This window comes from Elephantulus edwardii, unplaced genomic scaffold, assembly GCF_000299155.1.
Source record: "Elephantulus edwardii isolate Elephantulus edwardi_28Jun2011 unplaced genomic scaffold, EleEdw1.0 scaffold00290, whole genome shotgun sequence".
In the NCBI taxonomy this organism is placed as follows: Eukaryota; Metazoa; Chordata; class Mammalia; order Macroscelidea; family Macroscelididae; genus Elephantulus; species Elephantulus edwardii.
Genome location: NW_006400040.1, coordinates 894125 through 913608, shown reverse-complemented (window position 1 = coordinate 913608; position 19484 = coordinate 894125). Strand labels below are relative to the sequence as shown.

Here is a 19484-nt window from a genome sequence, read left to right as displayed (position 1 = left end):
TATTTGCAACTTTTTGAGAAAGCGCCATACTGCTTTCCACAGGGGTTGCACCATTTTACACTCCCACCAACAGTGAATAAGGGTTCATCCAGAATTTATTAAATACCTGAGCACCACAACAAGATAAAGGTAAATAATGCAATAGAAAAACGGGCACAGGATATGAACAGGCACTTCACCGAAGACGACATTCAGATGGCTAATAAGCACAGGAAGAAATGTTCAAAATCCCTAGCTCTAAGATAGATGCAAATTAAAACTACTATGAGCTATCATCTCACCCCAGTCAAAATAGCAAAATATAACAGAACAACAACAGAACAACAAGCAACAAATGCTGGCGAGGTTATGGAGAAACTGGAACCCTTATTCATGTGACTTTTTAAAATTTTAAATTAAATAAAATGAAAAATTAATTTGCTCACTTATAATAATGGCATTTCAAGTATTCACCAACTATATGTAACTAGAGGTTAAAGTATTGGACAGTGAGGATATGAAGTATTTTCATTGTCTTGGAAAGTTCTTTGGGACAGTATTAGTTAATCGGTGACTCTTAATTAATTGGCTTGGATTTGGTTGCTTAAAAAAATCATTCAAGTACCACTCCAAAACAGCCCAAGTTTATTAAGTTGTCTATGGTGAAGGAGGCATGGATTCTGAGGCTTCATCTGAGAACTTTAGGTATATTGCAAGGAGGGACTAGTCCATGGAGAGGGACATCATGCTTGGAAGGGTAGAGAGACATAGAAAGAGAGGAAGACCCTCATTGAAATGGATTGATTGATTGACTGTGATAATGAGGGTAGGTGTGTCAGAGACAATAAATTTGGCACAGGATAGAACAGGTTTCAGGGTTATTGTATATAAGATCACAGGGTTATTATACATAAGAGCTTCAAAAGACTTGATGGCACATAACAAGAACAAAAAGTGTTTATATGTGGAGTGCTGTTTGTCTACTGGTAAGAATCTGTGCTGCACTCCCGAAGGCACATGTTTTTAATCTGCCAGCTGCTCCATGGGAGAAGGATAGGCAATTTCCTCCTGATTAGTGCCTCTGAAAACCAGCTTGAGGGTCAGCCAAGAGTCAGTTCTGACTCAATCATACATAAAAGCAACAACATTGTTTATATATGTGTCTTAGTATTTTAATCTGTCGTATGATACTTTTATGTGTTAACATATAGGTACAGCAGAAGTGAAAGCTGAAAAACGTAAGCAGAGTGATTGGGCTGTTAACAATGCTGAGGATCAGGACTTAGGAACTAGTATCAAGGATTTGTTTACTTCTATTTCGGTAAAGTAAAACGTTTTCCATTGCCAATTCTACTGAGTTGATTTGTATCATTTTCTTTTCTAAGAAATAATGAATAGGCCTTCCAATTTGCCAGTGATCTTTTTTTCCTTTTTATTCTACGCTGCCTCCTTCTGCTTGATTTATAGCTAAACAATGGAGAGAGAAATATTAGGGAGGTATACCTTTAATTCACCTATGTGTTTCTGTATATGTGTATAAGTAATGGTGATGTTTATATTAATATAATCTGTAATTTTTATATTCTTTGCCAAAATTTAATTTTCTTTAAAACAAATTGGCTTGCCTATTCCTTCTTTTCTCTCATCTTTGTTAATCTTCCAAGATTGAATCTATCTATGTGTAAAAATTTCCTTAGCTTTTTGTAATTATGGTAAATACTATTACTATATTTTGTAACAGACTAGTGTCATTCAGCATAAATTGTTCTAATTTCACCTATGTGATGCAGTATTTGATGCATAAAAATGCATTGTGTGAATGTACCACCATTTCTTTAGCTGTCTGTCCATTGATGGGCATTTATTTTGTTTCCAGTTATGGTTATTATAGATGTTGTTGTTAATAGATGCCATTGATTTGACTATGAAAACCAAGATCTGAATATGGGCCTAACATGCACCATGCTCATTATCTGTAATGTGCTTGAGCCTATTATATTATCAAAATAGCTGTGTAAATTCATTTGTTGGAGATCCTCACTTTCTCTGACCCTCTGCCTTTCTCAGCATAATGTCTTTTCCCAAAGACTGGCCCTTTTTCATAACTTCTGAATGAATATGAGGCAAAGTTTCACTATCCTTGCTTCTAAAAAACACTCTGGTTAAACTTTTACCAAGACCATTTTATTTGTTCTTTTGGCAGTCTATTGAATATTCAGTACTCTACTGCAACATCACAGCTCAAAGGCATTAATTTTTCTGTCATCTCTATTCAGTGTCCAACTTTCAAATGCATAGACAGTATTGAAGAGATGATGGCTTGGATCAGGCGCACCTTAGTCTTTAAAGTGACATCATCCCTCACTTGTATTTTAGAGAAATCTTGACAGGAGATTTTTGCAATACAACATGTCTTGATTTTTTTATGTGGGTCCTATAAAGATGAAATAGTTGGCAATTTAAAACTTTTCTCTATCAATTATGATGTTGCCTGTTGGATGAATGGTGAGGATTTTTGTTTTCTGGGTGTTGAGATGTAGTCTGTATTGAAGACTGCAATCCGGTCTTCTGGAGAAGTGTTTCAAGTCCTTGTCGCTATCAGCAAGCAAGGTTCTGTCATCTGCATAACACAGGTAGTTAAGTATTTCTCCAGTTGTGATGCTTGATTCTTCTTCAATTAGTTCAGCTTTTCGAATGATTTGCTTAGCGTACATATTGGAATATCACTGATTTCACATGCAAGCAAGATTTTACTGAAGATTATCCAAAAACGACTGGAACAGCACATCAACAGAGAACTACCAGAAGTCCAGGCTGGTTTCAGAAGGGGTCGTGGTACTAGGGATATTGTAGCTGATGTTAGATGGATCTTAGCTGAAATCAGGGAATACCAGAGGAATGTCTATCTGTGTTTCATTGACTATGCAAAGGCATTTGACTGTGTGGATCATAACAAACTATGGCTGACTCTGAGAAGAATGGGAATCCGAGAACACTTGATCGTTCTAATGTGAAACCTATACTTGGACCAGGAGGCAGTCGTCAGAACAGAGCAAGGGAATACTGCATGGTTCAAAATTGGGAAGGGCATACGCCAGGGATGCATCCTATCTCCATACCTTTTCAACCTATATGCAGAAGACATTATCCGAGAGGCTGGGCTCTATGAGGAGAAATGTGGGGTCAAGATTGGTGGACAATTTATCAACAATCTGCGTTATGCAGATGACACAACCCTGCTTGCTGAAACTGAAGAGGACCTGAAGCACCTGCTGCAGAGGGTCAAGGACTGCAGCCTACAGTATGGATTGAGGCTCAATATCAAGAAGACAAAGATTCTCACCGCTGGACCAATTGGCAGCATCAGGATGGATGGTGAAGAGATTGAGATTGTACACAGCTTTAGTTTGCTTGGCTCCACAGTCAACAGTCTTGGCACCAGCAGCCAGGAAATTAAAAGATGTATTGCAATGGGAAAGTCTGCTGTTAAGGACCTCTCCAAAGTACTGAAGAACAATGGTGTCTCTCTGGAGACTAATGTGTGTCTGATACAGGCCATGGTCTTTGCAATCAGTTGTTATGCATCAGAGAGTTGGACAATGACTAAGGAGGATAGAAGGAGAATTGTTGCCTTTGAGTTGTGGTGCTGGAGAAGAGTATTGAGGGTACCATGGACTGCTAGGAAAATAAACAGATTCATCCTGGAAAGGGTCAAATCGGACGGCTCTTTGGAAGCAAGGATTCTGAGCCTCCATCTAACATACTTTGGACATGTTGTAAGGAGGGACCAGTGCTTGGAGAAGGATATCATGCTTGGGAGGGTGGAGGGACAGCACAGAAGGGGAAGGCCACCTATGAGGTGGATTGATTCAGTGATTGAGGTAACAGGGATGGGTGTATCGGAGACGGTGCGATTGGCACCGGACAGAGTAGAGTTTAGGGCTGTTGTACGTAGGGTCACTATGAGTCACAAGTGACTCAATGGCACATAACAACAGCAACAACAGGGATTTAATTTTTAGAAGGCCCCATTCATCAATTTTACCCTCTCCAGATTGAGCATGTTTGGCTATATTTGGCAGTCTCTTCATATCAGAGACTAGAACATCTAAGCTTGATCCCAGTTTGTCTTTGATGAACTGTATGCTTTTAGGCTTTACTCCCAGGTCTCTGATCCACCTTCTGTTGATTTTTGTGTATGGTGTGCGATGTGGATTCTGTTTCAGCTTTCTACAGGTAGTAGTCCAGTTTTTCCAACTCCATTTGTTGAAGAGGTTGTTCACAGGAACCCTCACAACCTGTTGCATGTTTTTCTTTGGCAATAACCACAACCACTGGATGTATGTGGCTCTGGAAGTTCTAAGGGTGTCTGTCCATAGGGATACTGCTCAGTGGTCACTGAACATCTGTAGGTGCATGTTTCCAAGCACAGCTTCTAGAGTTTGCTGTGTTCTCCACTGTGGTTATGTAGGTGCCCTCGAGTCAACTGTGACTCTATGCGTCCATTCCTACTGCTTGGTCCTGCACCACTCTCACTGCCAATGCCATGCTTGAGTGGCATCCGTTGTGTGTGTCCCTCCATCTTGTTGAGGGTATTCCTCTTCCCTGCTGATCATCTACTTTACCGAGCAGCCTCCTTTCTCATTTCCATTCACACCCAGTGTTTCTTTGGCAGTTACAGTTCTTACCTGGCTGTTGTAGTTATACAACCAAAAATGACCCTCTCCCAATTCCTGGACTTCAGGATACTGGGATCTTTGCAGACCCTTTGGAAATGCTTCCCTTCAACAAGGAGAATTGACATCTCCTGGATACTGAGGAGCATAGTCATGTTGTTCCCAGAAACACTTAAATTGTCACAACTGTTTCCCCTCAGGTTCACTTCTGATCTTTAAAACATAAATAGAACACAACAAAGCCAGGTTCAGACATCCAGGACACAGAGTAGGACCAGATGTCCCTAGCAGAGCTCTTCTTAGTCACAGGACACCCACATGACTGGTGACAAAACAGAGAGTGACGAGTAACCAGACTTTCACTGGTTGGTGTTCAGAAGCAGAACATGGGGCCTTCTTAACTAGACTGAAACTTCTATCACATGACAGCAAAGTGCGAGGCACCACAGTACAGTAAGCTGTGGCATGTGACTCTAAATGTGGCCCATTGGCCAGGATCAGAAATGGGTATGTTGCATAGAAAGCAAGAATTTATCATTGAACCACTAATACCTCATTTCCCAATGTTAAAGGTAATTTAACCAAGGCTTTACTGTTGCACAGCGCAGAGGGGCATGTGACAGATAGTTATAAACTGGTGGCGTGCAGGGCTGAAAAAGTCATGAGCGCCATGCACAAAAATGTCTTTAAGAACGTACACTTTCCTATGCCAGCTGAACTCAAACCAGGTCCTCTTGGTCAAAATCATGTTCAGTCTCGGCTGCATTTTAGTGGCCAGAGAAGAGGATGAAAATCATCGAGGGCTCAGACAATGAATGGTTTTAACCAAGAGTGTGGAAGCACCACCATCTCTCTGGCCTGAACATTATGACGTGACTGAGTAAACTAGTAAGAACCTGCAAGATGGGAGAGCAGACATGACTTTTGGCATGGAAATTTCTGTGATTGGACTCTGGAATGAGTCTTGGAAAACAGATACACCTGTGCAACACAAATTTAAAGAGCACTGCACACACCTGGATCTCAGGCGCTGTTACCATTCTGGATTGTCTGAAAGTATAAGATTCAATGTCAAGCAGATGGCTGTTTGTAAGGTCTCTCTAGGGCCATTACTGTGAGAATTTTCTACAAATGCAAGGTCTTTCTGATCTGTGAACATAGTCGTGAGAAATGGCATTAAGACTGGGTTGACATTTCAATACTGAATGAAGCTAGAAGATTGGCTCAAAGACGCCTTATATTGTCTTGCTCCTGTGAACTCTCTGGTGTTGAATAAGGTTTGAGTTTTGGCGAAAGGATTTTCCATATTGATTGCATTTATGAGACCATTTTTCATTATATATTCTCCAGTATTACACAAGGAAGAAGTTAGAGGATTTCCCATTTTAACACTTGCACCATTGTTCTTGTGAATCTTTTGTGCTGAGTAAGTGTGTATGTCTGACTGAAAGATTTTCCACATTCCCCATATATGTACAGTCTTACTCCAGTACAAATTTGCCAGTGCTTATTTAGTCTAAATAAAACATTTTCCCACACTCATAAGGCCTTTCTCCAATGTGGACTATCTAGTGTTGTTGGAGAGCAGAACTTTGTTGGAAGCACTTTACACATTTCCTGCATGCATCAGCCTTTTCTCTAGTGCGGACTTGGTGGTGCTGAATGAGGCCAGAGCTCTAAAAGGTTTTACACATTCCTCACACACATATAGTTTTGATCCTGTGTGATTCTTCTGGTGTTGAATGAGCCTAGGTCTTCAGCAAAAGGATTTCTCACACTCATTGCACTTGTTAAGCCCTGTCCCTTAAATGAGACTGATGCTGACTGAGAGTAGAGCTATAGCTACAGCCTCACTGGGTGTGCTTGGACACCTTTCTCCAGTGTGACCCTGTGGTGTTGGATGAGAGTGGAGTTTTTACTGAAGATTTTCCTGCACTCAACACACTTACAAGGGCGTACTCCTGTGTGAAGTCTCCAGTGTTGAATGAGGCTGCAGTTTCAAATGAAGGATTTTCCACATTCAGGAGACTCATACATCTTTTCACCAATATGAACAATCTGGTTTCTGCTATAGGAGCAGATGTGTGTAAAGGACTTCCAACATTCCCAGTACACATATGGCTTCTCCCCAGTGTGAATTCTCTGGTGTCTACTGAGGAGAAGTGGTGGGTAAAAGTTTTCCCACCTTCACCACACTCATACAGCCTTTCTCTGCTGTGAACTTGCTGCTGCTGACAACATGTAATTAAAACTGTTTTCTCAAATTTGCTATGCTCAGAAAGTACCTTCCCAGTGAAACAGCTCTGATGGTGATCAAGTGTGTGTTTGCTACTCAGAGCTTTCCCAAATTGAAACCTCTTGTTGTTGTTAAGTGCCATTGAGTCGTAGGCAACTCATAACAACACTTTGAATAAAAGACCTGAATGCTTGTATGATTTTCATCGATTCTCCACATTGATAGGGTTTCCTGAGGCAGGCTATTTCGGAAGTGGATGCCACTCCTGCTTCCATGCTTGTTTTAATCTGAGAGCTCCACCAAATACTGTCCACCATGAGTAACCATTATAGCATTTGAAACATCATTGTCACAGTATTCAGCATCACAGTAATCATGAGTTACCTCTGTATAACAAGTGGACAGACCAGGGCTATGCGACCTAGAAGAATGTTGGACCAAAAACAATTAAAGCCAGGCCTGAGGGCTGCAGATTAAAGTCACCCATCTTTGGCTTGTTAGCATCACTTTCTGCCCACTAGGCCAAATGAGCTCTCTCTATGTTGTTGTTGTTAAGTGCTGTTGACGTTTTCTGATGAGGAAAAAAAATCACCCAAATGGGGTGTGTCTGCTGCTGGAGTAGGAGTGATGGAATTGATTGTCATTTCTAAACCCAGCCACGTCTCTGAAGTCAGGATTGAGTTTATAGTTGGATGGACCTATCTGTGGAAAACGTTGCTTAGATGACTCCTTCATCACATCATGATGACAACCCAGTGAGGGTATGATTTCAAAGTTCTCCAGCATCACATCATTTTAGAGAATCATCTGATTGTCATCAGGGAGTCTCACTCCTCCTTGGGAGAAGTAAATGACCACATCCTCAAAGGTGAGGTAGCCCTGACCCCCGAGTCTCTGGCTGTGGTGGCCACTATATAGATGCAGTCAAGCAAGGGTGGGCTGAGCAGCTGATGGGTGACACCCAGGACCCCCACTTAGTTGTGCTTGGAACTGAGTCACCCCTCGAGGCCTGTGGCTGTACAGGACCACCACCTTTGTGAGCTCTGGATGACACTTCTATACCCTCAGTTACATCGCCATGGTATCCAGCCAGCCTAGGTATAAATTTTGCGTGAACACAATGCTTGGTTGGTAATCTATTTTTGGTGAGTCTTTCCAGTAAATTAATATAAAAATTAAAATTGTAGAACAAGTTATGGGGAAAAATGACTGAAATAACATATCATTTTCATAATATATTCAATTAGTAATTTTAAAATATTTCTGTTTTAGTTTTTATTCTTTAAAATATGTTGAGTTGCAAATATGTTATATTTGTGCATTGGTTATTAATATACTTGGAAGTAGCTGTTTCTATTAGCTTAATAAATGAAATTAATTATATATATATATAATTTCTATTTCAGATTCTGATGAAGAATCCAGTGTTTATAATGATATCTCTGTCCAGAGCTGTAGAATTTTTCCTTGTTCCTGGTTTTGCTTTGTTTTTACCTAAATATCTTGAAAATCAATATAAATTAACTGTCAAAATGGCAAGTACAATATCAGGTATATTTTCTCTTTATTGTATTCATTTCAAACTTTCGAATGAAAATCTTATATAAAAATTTATCTATCTATCTATTATCTATCTATCTATCTATCAATCTATCTATCTATCTATTCACCTAGCAAGATTGTGCTATCCATCTATCTATCTCTCTATCCACCTAGCAAGATTGTGCCATCTGCATAATGAATTTTATTGATGAATCTTCAGATGCCACATTTTTTAATGACAGAGTCCAGCTTCTTGAATCATTTCCTCAGTATATTGATTAAATTGGTATGGTGAAAGGATACAACCCTGATACACACCCTTCCAAAAGTTAAACCATTGTAATGTTCCCTTTTTTTTTTTGCACAACAGCCTCTTGGTCTCTGTATAGGTTTTACATGCACAATTGTTTTGAAATTTCTATTCTTTTCAAAGTTGATCATAATTTGTATTGTCTACACAGTCAAATACTTTGCATAGTTTATAAAGCACAAATAGAAATGATTTTTATATTCTTTGTTTTTAGCCAGGATCCACAGCCTCTTCCTAAGCATGCTTGAACATCTCATAATTTTCTGTTTGTGTACTGTTGTAGCCATTTTTAATAATTCTCAGCAGTATTTTGCTTGCATGTGGTATTAATGATATTATTGTTCAGTAATTCCCATTCTGTTGGATCACTTTTCTTGGGAGTGGAAACAATTATTTCTTCCAGTCAGTTGGGCAGGCAGCTGTCCTCCAAATTTCTTAGTACAGAATGATGAATACATCCCGGACTGCATCTATCTTTTGAGATATTTAAATTGGTATCTCTTCCACTCCTGGGGACTTCCTTATTGTTTCCAATGTCTTTAGTGCAGCTTGAATTTCTTCCTTCATTATTGGTGGCTTTTGATCATATGTTATTTCTTGAAATATTTCCATATCAGCCAGTTATTTTTCTAACAACACAGTTCAAAGACATTAATCCTTCTTCTGTCATCCTTATTTATTGTTCAGCACTCAGATATATAGCTAGTGACCAAAAAGACCCTGGCCTGAATCAGGCACACCTTAGTCCTCACATTGTCATTGATCCTCAGATTGTGGCCAACCTGAAGGAAAATGGTAACCCCAGAACATTTGATTGTGCTTATGTGAAATCTGAAATTAGACCAGGAAGCAGTCCTCTTAACAGAGCAAGGAAACACTGCATGTTTCAAAATCAGGAAAGGAGTGCATCAGGGATGCATCATCTCTATGCCTTTTCAATCTATCTGCAGAACAGATCATTCAGGAAGCTGGGCTTTATGAAGAGGAATGCAGCATCAGGACCGGAGAAAGACTCATCAACTACCTGTCATGCAGATGACACAACCTTGCTTGCATAAACTGAGGAGAACCTGAAATACTTGCTGCAGAAAGTCAGGGACTGCCGTCTTCAATACAGATTGAAGCTCAACATGAAGAATACAAAGATTCTCATCACTGGGCCAATTGGCAGCATCCTGATAGGAGAAGAAGAGATTGAGGTTGTTAAAAATTACAGCTTGTTTGGCTCCACAATCAATACTCTTGGCAACAGCAATTGGGAAATAAAAAGATGAATTGAACTGGGAAAATCTGCTCCCAAGGTCCTCTCCAGAGTACTGAAAAGATATCAGTCTAGAGACTAAGGTACACCTAATACAGGCCATGGTCTTCATAAGTACTTGCTATACACCAGAGAGCTAGACAGTGACTAAGGATGACATAAGAAGAATCGATGCCTTTGATTTGTGGTGCTGGAGAAAAGTTTTGAACATACCATGGACCATCAAAGAAACAAATAGGCCTGTTTTGGAGAAGGTGAAACCAAGTTTCTCCTTGGAGGCTAGGATTTTGAAACTCTGTCTCACATACTTTGGGCATATGACCCAGAAGGACTAGTTTCTAGAGAAAGACATCATGCTTGAGTAATGGGACAGTGTAGAAGAGGGAGACCCAAGATGAGATAGATTGTTATAGTAACTGGGGCAATAGAGGTTTGTGTGTCAGAATCAGGGAACCTTGCTCAGGAGAGGTCAGGCTTCAGAGGTGCCGCACATAGGGTCACTATGCATCTCAGGTTACTGAATGGCACATGACAATATGGAGGGGTCCTTTACTACAGACTTTCCAGGTACAGTAAATCTCTTGATTTCTTGACTGCTGGTACTAAAGATTATGGATCCAACTGAGATGAAGCCATTGATAGTCTAAATCTTTCCCCATTTTTCATGATGTTGCCTATTGGCCCAGTGGTGAGAATTTTTGTTTTAAGTTGAGGGGCAATCCATTTTTAATGTAGTCTTTGGTCTTTTGCAGCAAATGTTTCAAGTCTTCTTCACTTTCAGCAAGCCAGGTTGAGTGAGAACCTTGTCTCAAACAAAAGAAACAAGGCCAGAAATGGAATGAATTTTGTACATTCAGTGTATTCATTGTAAATAACTTTTTTAAGAAATCGTAAATGTTCCCACTAGCAGTCAGTAAGAGTTCCTATCTCTCTATAACAATGTCAGCATTTATTGTTTGCTGCCCTGTTGAACTATGCTGTTGCTGCTGGGGTGAGATGGTATTTCATAGTTGTTTTGACTTGCATCTCTCTGATAGCTAGGAATTTTTTTTTGCATTTCTTTGTGATTTTCATCTGAATTTTTTCTTTGGTCAAGTGTCTGTTCATATCCTGTTCCCATTTTACAATTAGATTGTTTATCTTTTACTTTTTAGGTGCTGTAGTAGTCTAAAAATTTTGCTATGAGTCCCTTATCAGATATGTCATTGGGTAACATGTTTTTCCAGTGTATGCGTGTCAGAATGTAAAATGGTACGACTACTCTCACTATGAAAGGTGGTCTGGTGCTTCTACAAGATATTAGAAATAGAAATACCATTTGATCCAGCAATTCCAATACTAGGAATATACCCTAAAGAAATCATAGCCACAACTTAAACAAGTGTATTCACACCCAGGTTTATTGATGCATTATTCACAATAGCAAAGAGATGGAAACAGCCCAGCTGTCCATCAACAAATGAATGGATTGAAAAATGGTGGTACATTCACACAGTGGAATATTACACAGCACTGAAAAACAATGAACACATAAACAGCACACAACATGGGTGAGCATGAAAGACATTATGCTGAGTGAAAAATCTCAGTCACAAAAAGACAGATATTGCTTAATACTGCTGTTATAAAATAGGACCAACATGGGGGTTTTAGGGGATAGTAGTGAACACTGCATTGTAACAGATGAGGGGAAAGACTTTCTGAATGGAATGATTAGCATTATGTGTATGGCAACATTCTGGAACAAGAGGTGCATTGCAAAGTATACCAGGGAGGGGGAACTAGAGGGGGGGATATACAACAATGAATAAATGAAAACACAATACTTCTTTATTAAGACAATAATTTAAAAATCAATCTGATTCTAAAACAAAACAGAATCCCCAAAACTGTAATTTTACACATGAACATCACTAGATGGACTGCATAGAAATGAATTTTACTATATCTGTGTAAAGAATCATTGGAGAAGCTCAATAACAACAGTCAAAACCAGTTCAGGTGCCGACTGTGAAACAGACAAACAATTACTCATGGCCAAGTTCTAGTTTAGTCTGGGGAAAATGAAAATTCCAAGAGAAATAAAATATGATCTTGGATATATCCCACCTGAATTTAAAATGCATCTTAAGAATAAATTTGAAGCACTGAGAATCATTGAAGACCAGATAAATGGTTGGATGACATCAAGGATATCACCCATAAAGAGAGTAAAATATCCCACAAAGACAGAGAAATAAAGAAAAAAACCCAAAATTAATATTAGAGGAGACGCTAAAAAAGGCATAACAGTATCAAGGAGCCTAAACAAGAGAAGACCTGTTCAAGTAAATGAGCTGAACAGAAGACTTTAAAGTGAAGCTTGAGAAGACAGAGCAAAATATTATAACTGAATATGCCATGACCTACAACAGGAGAATGCAAAGGAAGATTTGTTTGGCATTGCTCAAGCTGAAAGTACTGAAAAGCAAATTCAAGCCTTGCATTTTAATGCTCAAATGTATTAAAGTACAGAGGCACTATGGGAGAAATCTTAAATAAGCCAGGAATCATCAAAAGAAAACAGAAACAGAGTCATTGTACTAAAAAAGGAACCGGCCGACACTGAAATACTTAAGGAAGTACCATATGATCAAGAACTAAGGATAAAGAAGGAAGAAATTCAAGTTTCACTGAAGGTATTGGCAAAAATAAGATCCCAAAGATGGTTTAACATAAGAAAAATAATCAATGTAATTCATCACATTGCTGTTGCTATGTACCATTGAGTTGTAATGGACCTGTAGTTGACCCTAGGTGGGTTTTCAGAGGCAATTAGTCAAGACAGGAGAAAATTACCTATCTATTTTGGGGAGAAGCTGGTGAGTTCAAGCAGCGTGCCTTCCATATTGTAGTGCACCTTCTTGCCACTAGGCCACCAGAGCTTCCATTCCCTCGTCACGTTAACAAAGTAAATAAAAAGAACCACATGATCCTAGCAATTGATGTACAAAAGGCCTTTAACAAAATTCAATACACTTTCTTGATTAAAACACAGAAGAGAATAGAGAAGGTAATTTCCTCAAAATTATGAAAAGTATATACACAAAACCAAGAGCCAATGTCGTTCTCAATGGAGAAAGACTAAAAACATCCCCCTTGAGAACAGGAACTAGAGAAGCATGCCCACTTTCACTCTTCTACTCAGTATGGTATTGGAATTACTTTCTAGAGAAATTAAGATGTATCTAGCTGCATAAAAAGGTGGTTCAACTGTGCTATATTCAGATGATATGATAGTTTACACAGAAAATCCTAAGAACACACCAAAAAACTGTTAGACCTAGTGTACCAGTTTAGTAGAGTGGCAGAATACAAGATCAATGTGCAAAAGTCAGTGAGATTTCTAAACAGTAACAAAGAAAACACAAGGAAACCATGAAAGCAATACTATTTACAATGTTTTTGTTGTTAATGTGCTGTCGAGTCACCAGTGACTCATAGCAACCCTATGTACAGTTTTTCTGAACTCTATCCTAAGCCAGTCTCACTGTATCCAACACACCTGCCTTCATTACCGGTCTTCCTTTGCTACTGTTTCCCTCCACTTTTTCAAGCATGTTGTCTTTCTCCAGGAATGGGTCCCTTCTGGCCAAATGCCCAATGTATATGAGACAGAATTTCAAAATCCTTTCCTCCAAGGAGCAGCTTGATTTCATCCTCTCCAGGTTAAACCTTTTCTTTTGGTGGTCCATGGTATGTTCAGTACTCTTCCTCGGAACCACAACTCAAAGGCATCAATTCTTCTGTCATATTTGATCATTGTTCAGTTCTGTGATGCATAACAAGAAATCATGAAGATAATGGCTGGAATTAGGCATAACTTAGTTCCCAAAATTACATCTTTGCTCTTAAGCATTTTTAAGAGGTCTCTGACAGCAGTCTTCCCCAGAGCAATTTGTCTTTTGTTTTCTTGATAACTGGTGCCAAGAGTGTTGATTGACCTTTAAAATAACCAACCACAAATTGAGATACTCAGGATTAAACTTAACTGGAGACATAAAAGACCTTTATAAAGAAAACTACAAAACAATCTGCAAGAAACAATAAAAGAGCCAAATAAATGGGGAAATGTTCCCTGTTTATGAATAGGAAAACAGAATATAGTGAAACTGACAATCTTACCAAGAGCAATCTACATATTTAATGTGATTCCAATACAGATACTAGACTCATTTTCCATAGAGGTAAAAAAAAGGCAGTTATCAAGTTTATCTGGAAAGGAAAAGTAAAGAATTCCTAAAAAACAAAAAGTAGGTGAAAGGCATAGTGCTTCCTGATCTCAAAACCTACTATACCACTATATTAACCAAAACAGCATGGTACTAGTACAATGATAGGCACATAGACAAAGGAACAGAATAAAAAACCCAGAAATTAACCCATTTATCTGTGGTCAACTGATACTTAACAAGGAAACAAAATCTATCAAATGGGAAGCAACAAAATCTTCAAAAAATGGTGCTGGCAAAGCTAGACATCTACCTGCAGAAAGCTGAAGCAGAGTCCACATCTCACATCATACACAAAAGGTGGATCAGAAAACTAGGTGTAAAGGCCAAAACCATAAAGATCATAAGAGACAAGATGCGGCTAAGCTTTGAAGGCCTAGCTTGAGGTATAAAGAGATGGAAAAATGCAATCAGAAACGCACAATCTGGAGATAATAAAATTGATGGATGAGACCTTCTAAAGATTAAACTTTGTGTGCATCAAAAACTTTTCCCAATAGTGTGAAAAGAAAGCCCACTGACTGGGAAAATTCATCTGGGAATGCCATTCCAGACAAGAACTCAATTACAAAATGGACAAAAGACATGGAAAGACTTTTCACAGTGGAAGACATTCAGATGGCCATAGAAATGTGAAGAAATGCGCAAACTTACTGAAAATAAGAGAGAGGCAAATCAAAACCACAGTGAGCTACAATTTCACTCCATAGCAATGACAAAGTTTAATAGGACAGCAAGTAATAATTGGTGGAGAGGTTGGAACTCTTTTTTTTTTTTTTCTCATAATCATGAGGTTTATTAAGGAAGTTAACAGGTAACAATTCAAGTTGGAAGGTTTTTCTTGTTTTAATTTTTATTTTTTATTCTCTCAGTCAGGACAGCTTCCAAAGCCTGTTCATAGGCCCGTCAGCCTTCAGCCTCTCAGCTTTAGACCAGTTTTTCTTAGTCCTACTGGTTATGGTGGTCCTCCACCATTTCTCTAGACGCCTACCAATTCTCTAGCAAGCATGGGCAAAGTGTCCTGGTTCTGGTTCTGTGGGTTAGCAGTCCCAGGTGAGTTCTGTCTCACGTGGGGGTCTCTGGGTCTCTTCTGTGGCTCTTGCGGCTTTCCTGTAGACTCTCTGGCCCCAAAGGACATGCACTGCATTATTCTTTGCTAGTGGTGAGATTCTCAAATTCTGCTGCTGAATCTGCTCCATTTAATGGCAAGACTAGCCAATCCCTTTGTGGATAGACTAACACATTCTGCTTGTATGATTCCACCCATCCATGTGACAAAGTGAAACTTAATGGCTAGGAAAGCTATTTTGGACAATAAACCCTTGATACCACATGAACAATCAAGGTCGATTGTATCCTGTTAAATTTCAAGTTAGATTGATCCGTAAAGTTTTTATTGGCTAAATTTTGGAAACAGATGGCAAGGTATTTCTTCCTAGTCTATATGAGTCTGAAAACTGCACTGAAGTCGGCCCGTCATGAATGACTCTGCTGGGTTTTGAAATTCTGTGGTAATTTTAAATTCAGAGGGAGCTCTGTTGGCCTGATGGCAAGAAGTTGCGTCTCAATCCTGAAGGCAGTGGTTTGGGTTTGGGGCCACCAGCTGTTCCACAGGAGATGATCCGCCTGTGTGATTTTTTTCTATATTTTATTAATTTTCATAAACATTTACAGAGATTTTTGGTTTCCATTCATTCCTTGTTGCACTATTCTCTCTACCCTCCTCCCAGTTTGTTCTTGTCCAAATGCCACAGTGCTTGTCAAAGCCAGTTCTGATTAATCTTCTTTGTCAGTGTGTCCTTTGCCATTCCCTATCACTCCTCCCTGAGAGAGACTTCACCCTGAGTCATAAGGAAAAGGGGATGGCGTATTCTCTTAGCTACTTCCTGCTGAAAAGGGACGCTGTGGGTTTCAGGGTGAAGATCTTCTCTTACTACTCTAGAGGGCCCCTTTGGCAGTAGGAAACACATAGACTATTATGGAGATTGATTTTGGGATTTAGATGCACTCTTATTGATTGTGCTTGGCCGTACATGTTCATATCCTTGAAGATGTATCATGGGGGTGTTGCAACCTAGAAGGCACAAATTTGACTAACAAGTTATAAGTACATGAGTCCAAAAATTATGGAAAAGTAAAAGAAAAGATTCTTTCATTGTTTTACAAACCCTCCCCCAGGTCCCCTCCACCATGTAGCCCTCGCTCTAGTCTCCTGTGATGACAGAAATACCTAGTTATATATCTCTTTTAAACAGTTTTCTCCCTCCTCTGTTTCAGTGCAGTATACATTATTGAACCCATCTTACTCAGTCTCTCCCCAACAGTGGCATCATGTAATATTTGTCCTTTTGTGACTGGGATATTTCACTCAGCATAATGTTCTCCAGAGTCAACCATTTTGAATAATATTGCATGAGTTCCTTGTTTTTTAATGCAGCATAGTATTCCATTGTGCGAATATACCACAGCTTCTCTAGCCATTCGTTTGTTGATGGGCACTTAGGTTGTTTCCAACTCCTTGCTATTGTGAACAAAGCTGCAATAACATGGGTGTGCATATATCTGCTTGGATGTCAGCTATAGTCTCTTCAGGGTATATTCCCAGTAGTGGAATTGCTGGGTCAAATGGTAGCTCTATTAGCAACTTTTTGAGAAAGCGCCATACTGCTTTCCACAGGGGTTGCACCATTTTACACTCCAGAGGTTGGAACTCTTATACACTGTTGGTGATATATAAAGGCACAACCACACTAAAAAGCACTTTGAAGATTCCTCAAAAAGCTTAATATAGAAGTTCCATATGATCCAGCTCTTCCAGGTAGGAATCTAATCTTAGGAAATTAGAACTGAGACATAGATATTTGTACACCAATATTCATAGCACTGTTCACAATCACAACAATATGGAAACAGCCCCGTCTTAACTAAAATGGGATGGATTGATAAATTGTGGTGCATTCACACAATGAAGTACTATGTAACATTCAGGAGCAACAGTGACGCAATGGAATATTATGCAGCATTCAGGAGCAATGATTTTGTAAATTACTACCTAACAAGTGAGGGAATGGAGAACATTATGTTAAGTGAACTAACTCAGTCTCATAAAGACAAATACTGGATAGAATCATTATTGTAGAGCATGTACAAGGATCCAAGTGGGGTTGGGAGGCCACTTAATCATAGGGTCGCACAATTTGATGGGTGGAGGGAAGGATTGGTAAAGGAAAGGGGAAAGGTCCAGTGTTAAAAACAATGTATATGAACTTTATGAACTTTGTATGCAAACCAGTATAAAATAAAATTTATAAAAAATACTACATAATTGAGAGACACTAAAGAGCATTATGTTGAGTGAACTAACTCAGTCTCATAAGGACAAATACTACATAAGACCATTATAATAAAAATAAAAGGATGACTAGTAAAATGTATATAGGAGTCCAGCGGGAGAGGAAGAGGCCAGAGCAGAAGGGTGAGGATGTGCAGGGGAGAAATCACAGGGTCGCACAATTTGATTGGTGGACGGAGGGATAAAGGAAGTTGGGAAGATCCAGCGGGGACCTGAAAAGGTAGGGTGGATGGTGGGAATAGTTCAATGATGATTAATTTCATAAAACACAATGTATGGGGATGATTGTATAAAACACAGTGCATACAAATCTTGTATGTAAGCCAATATAAATTAAAATTTTAAAAGCAAGATTCAAGGGAGATACAGCTCTAGACATGCTCAACAGTATGTGCCAGGAAATTTGAAGAATAGCTGCCTGGTGAACCCCTGTAAAAGATTAATCAGCATTTGTTCCCATTCCCAAGAATGGTGATCCAGCAGAATGTGGAAACTATTGAATAATATTATTAATATTACATTCAAGTAAAATACTGCTGAAGATAATTAAAAAATGGCTACAACGGTACATATATAGCTGTCAGACATTCAGACTGTATTTAAAAGAGACCATGGAACCAGTGGTATCGTTACTGATATTGGATTGTGTCTGAAAGCAAAGAATACCAGAAGAATGTCTATTTGTGTTTTATTGACTATGCAAAGACATTTGACTGTGTGTTATAACAAATTGTGACTAAGTCTGAAAACAATAGGAATCCCAGAGCACTTAATTGTACTCATGCTAAACCTATACCAAGAAGCTGTTGTGCAAATAGAGCAAGGTACACTGCATTAACATTAGGAAAGGTGTATGTAAGGGTTGCATCACTTCTCCATACCCATTGAATCTGTATGCTGGGCAAGCTGGATTTGTGAAGAAGAATGTGACATTAGAATGTGACATTCATCAATAACCTTTGGTATGCAGTGTTGTTGTTGTTGTTATTGTTGTGTGCCATTGAATTACCTATGACCCACAGTCAAAATAGTGGTAAGAGTCAAAGCCTCAGTACTATGAAGAAAGATGAGCCGGGAGAGATATGTAACCTTTGATGCATACCCTATATTCTCTGTATGGTGACCTTCCTAGATCCAGGAAAAAATTGATGCCAAGATAACATGGAGATTTCCAAGGGATGTTTGGCCTGTGGATTTTGAAGGGAAACAAGGACCTTTGGAACAGAATAGAGAATAAGCATTACCCTATTGCTGGATCCCTGAAGTAAAATTTTAGCTTCTACAACTAAGAGAGAAGAAACTTCTGTTTTGAAAGCTCTTCTGTAATGTTGTTGTTATGTGCTGTTAAGTCACTTGCAACTCATAGTAACCCTATGTACAAAGGGCCTAAACCCTGCTCTATCCTTTGCCAACTTCACTCTCTCTGACACACCTTCTCCCACCACCCCAGTCACTGAATCAATCCACCTCATCGAAGCTCTTCCTCTCCTGTGCTGTCCCTCTACCCTCTCAAACATGATGTCCCTCCCCAAGAACTGGTTCCTCCTAGAAAAATGCCCAAAGTATGTCAGACGAAACTACAAAATCCTTGACTCCAAGGAGCATTCCTGCCTCACTTTCTCCAGGACAAACCTGTTTTTTTCTCCTAGCCACGGTATATTCAACGCCCTTTTACAGCACCACAGCTCAAAGGAATTAGTTCTCTATCATCCCTGTCACTGTCCAACTCCTTAGCATATTCTCTTTGGGTATCAATCAAACCATCCTGAAAGCAGCAAGGGAGAAACAAAGAGTAACCTATAAGGGAGAACAGATAAGATTAAGTGCCGATTTCTCAGCAGAAACCATGCAGGCAAG

At 39.2% G+C, this 19484-nt stretch overlaps 1 protein-coding gene across 1 annotated transcript in view; it reads left to right on the top strand.

Annotated features, from left to right (window-relative positions):
* Positions 1-19484, top strand: part of SLCO6A1 (solute carrier organic anion transporter family, member 6A1) — a 139484-nt gene that overhangs the window by 44581 nt on the left and 75419 nt on the right. Inside the window, exons 6-7 of the mRNA XM_006900688.1 lie at positions 1191-1300; positions 8298-8442. Of these exons, the coding sequence (XP_006900750.1) occupies positions 1191-1300; positions 8298-8442 (255 nt within the window). The remainder of the gene's footprint in view (positions 1-1190; positions 1301-8297; positions 8443-19484) is intronic.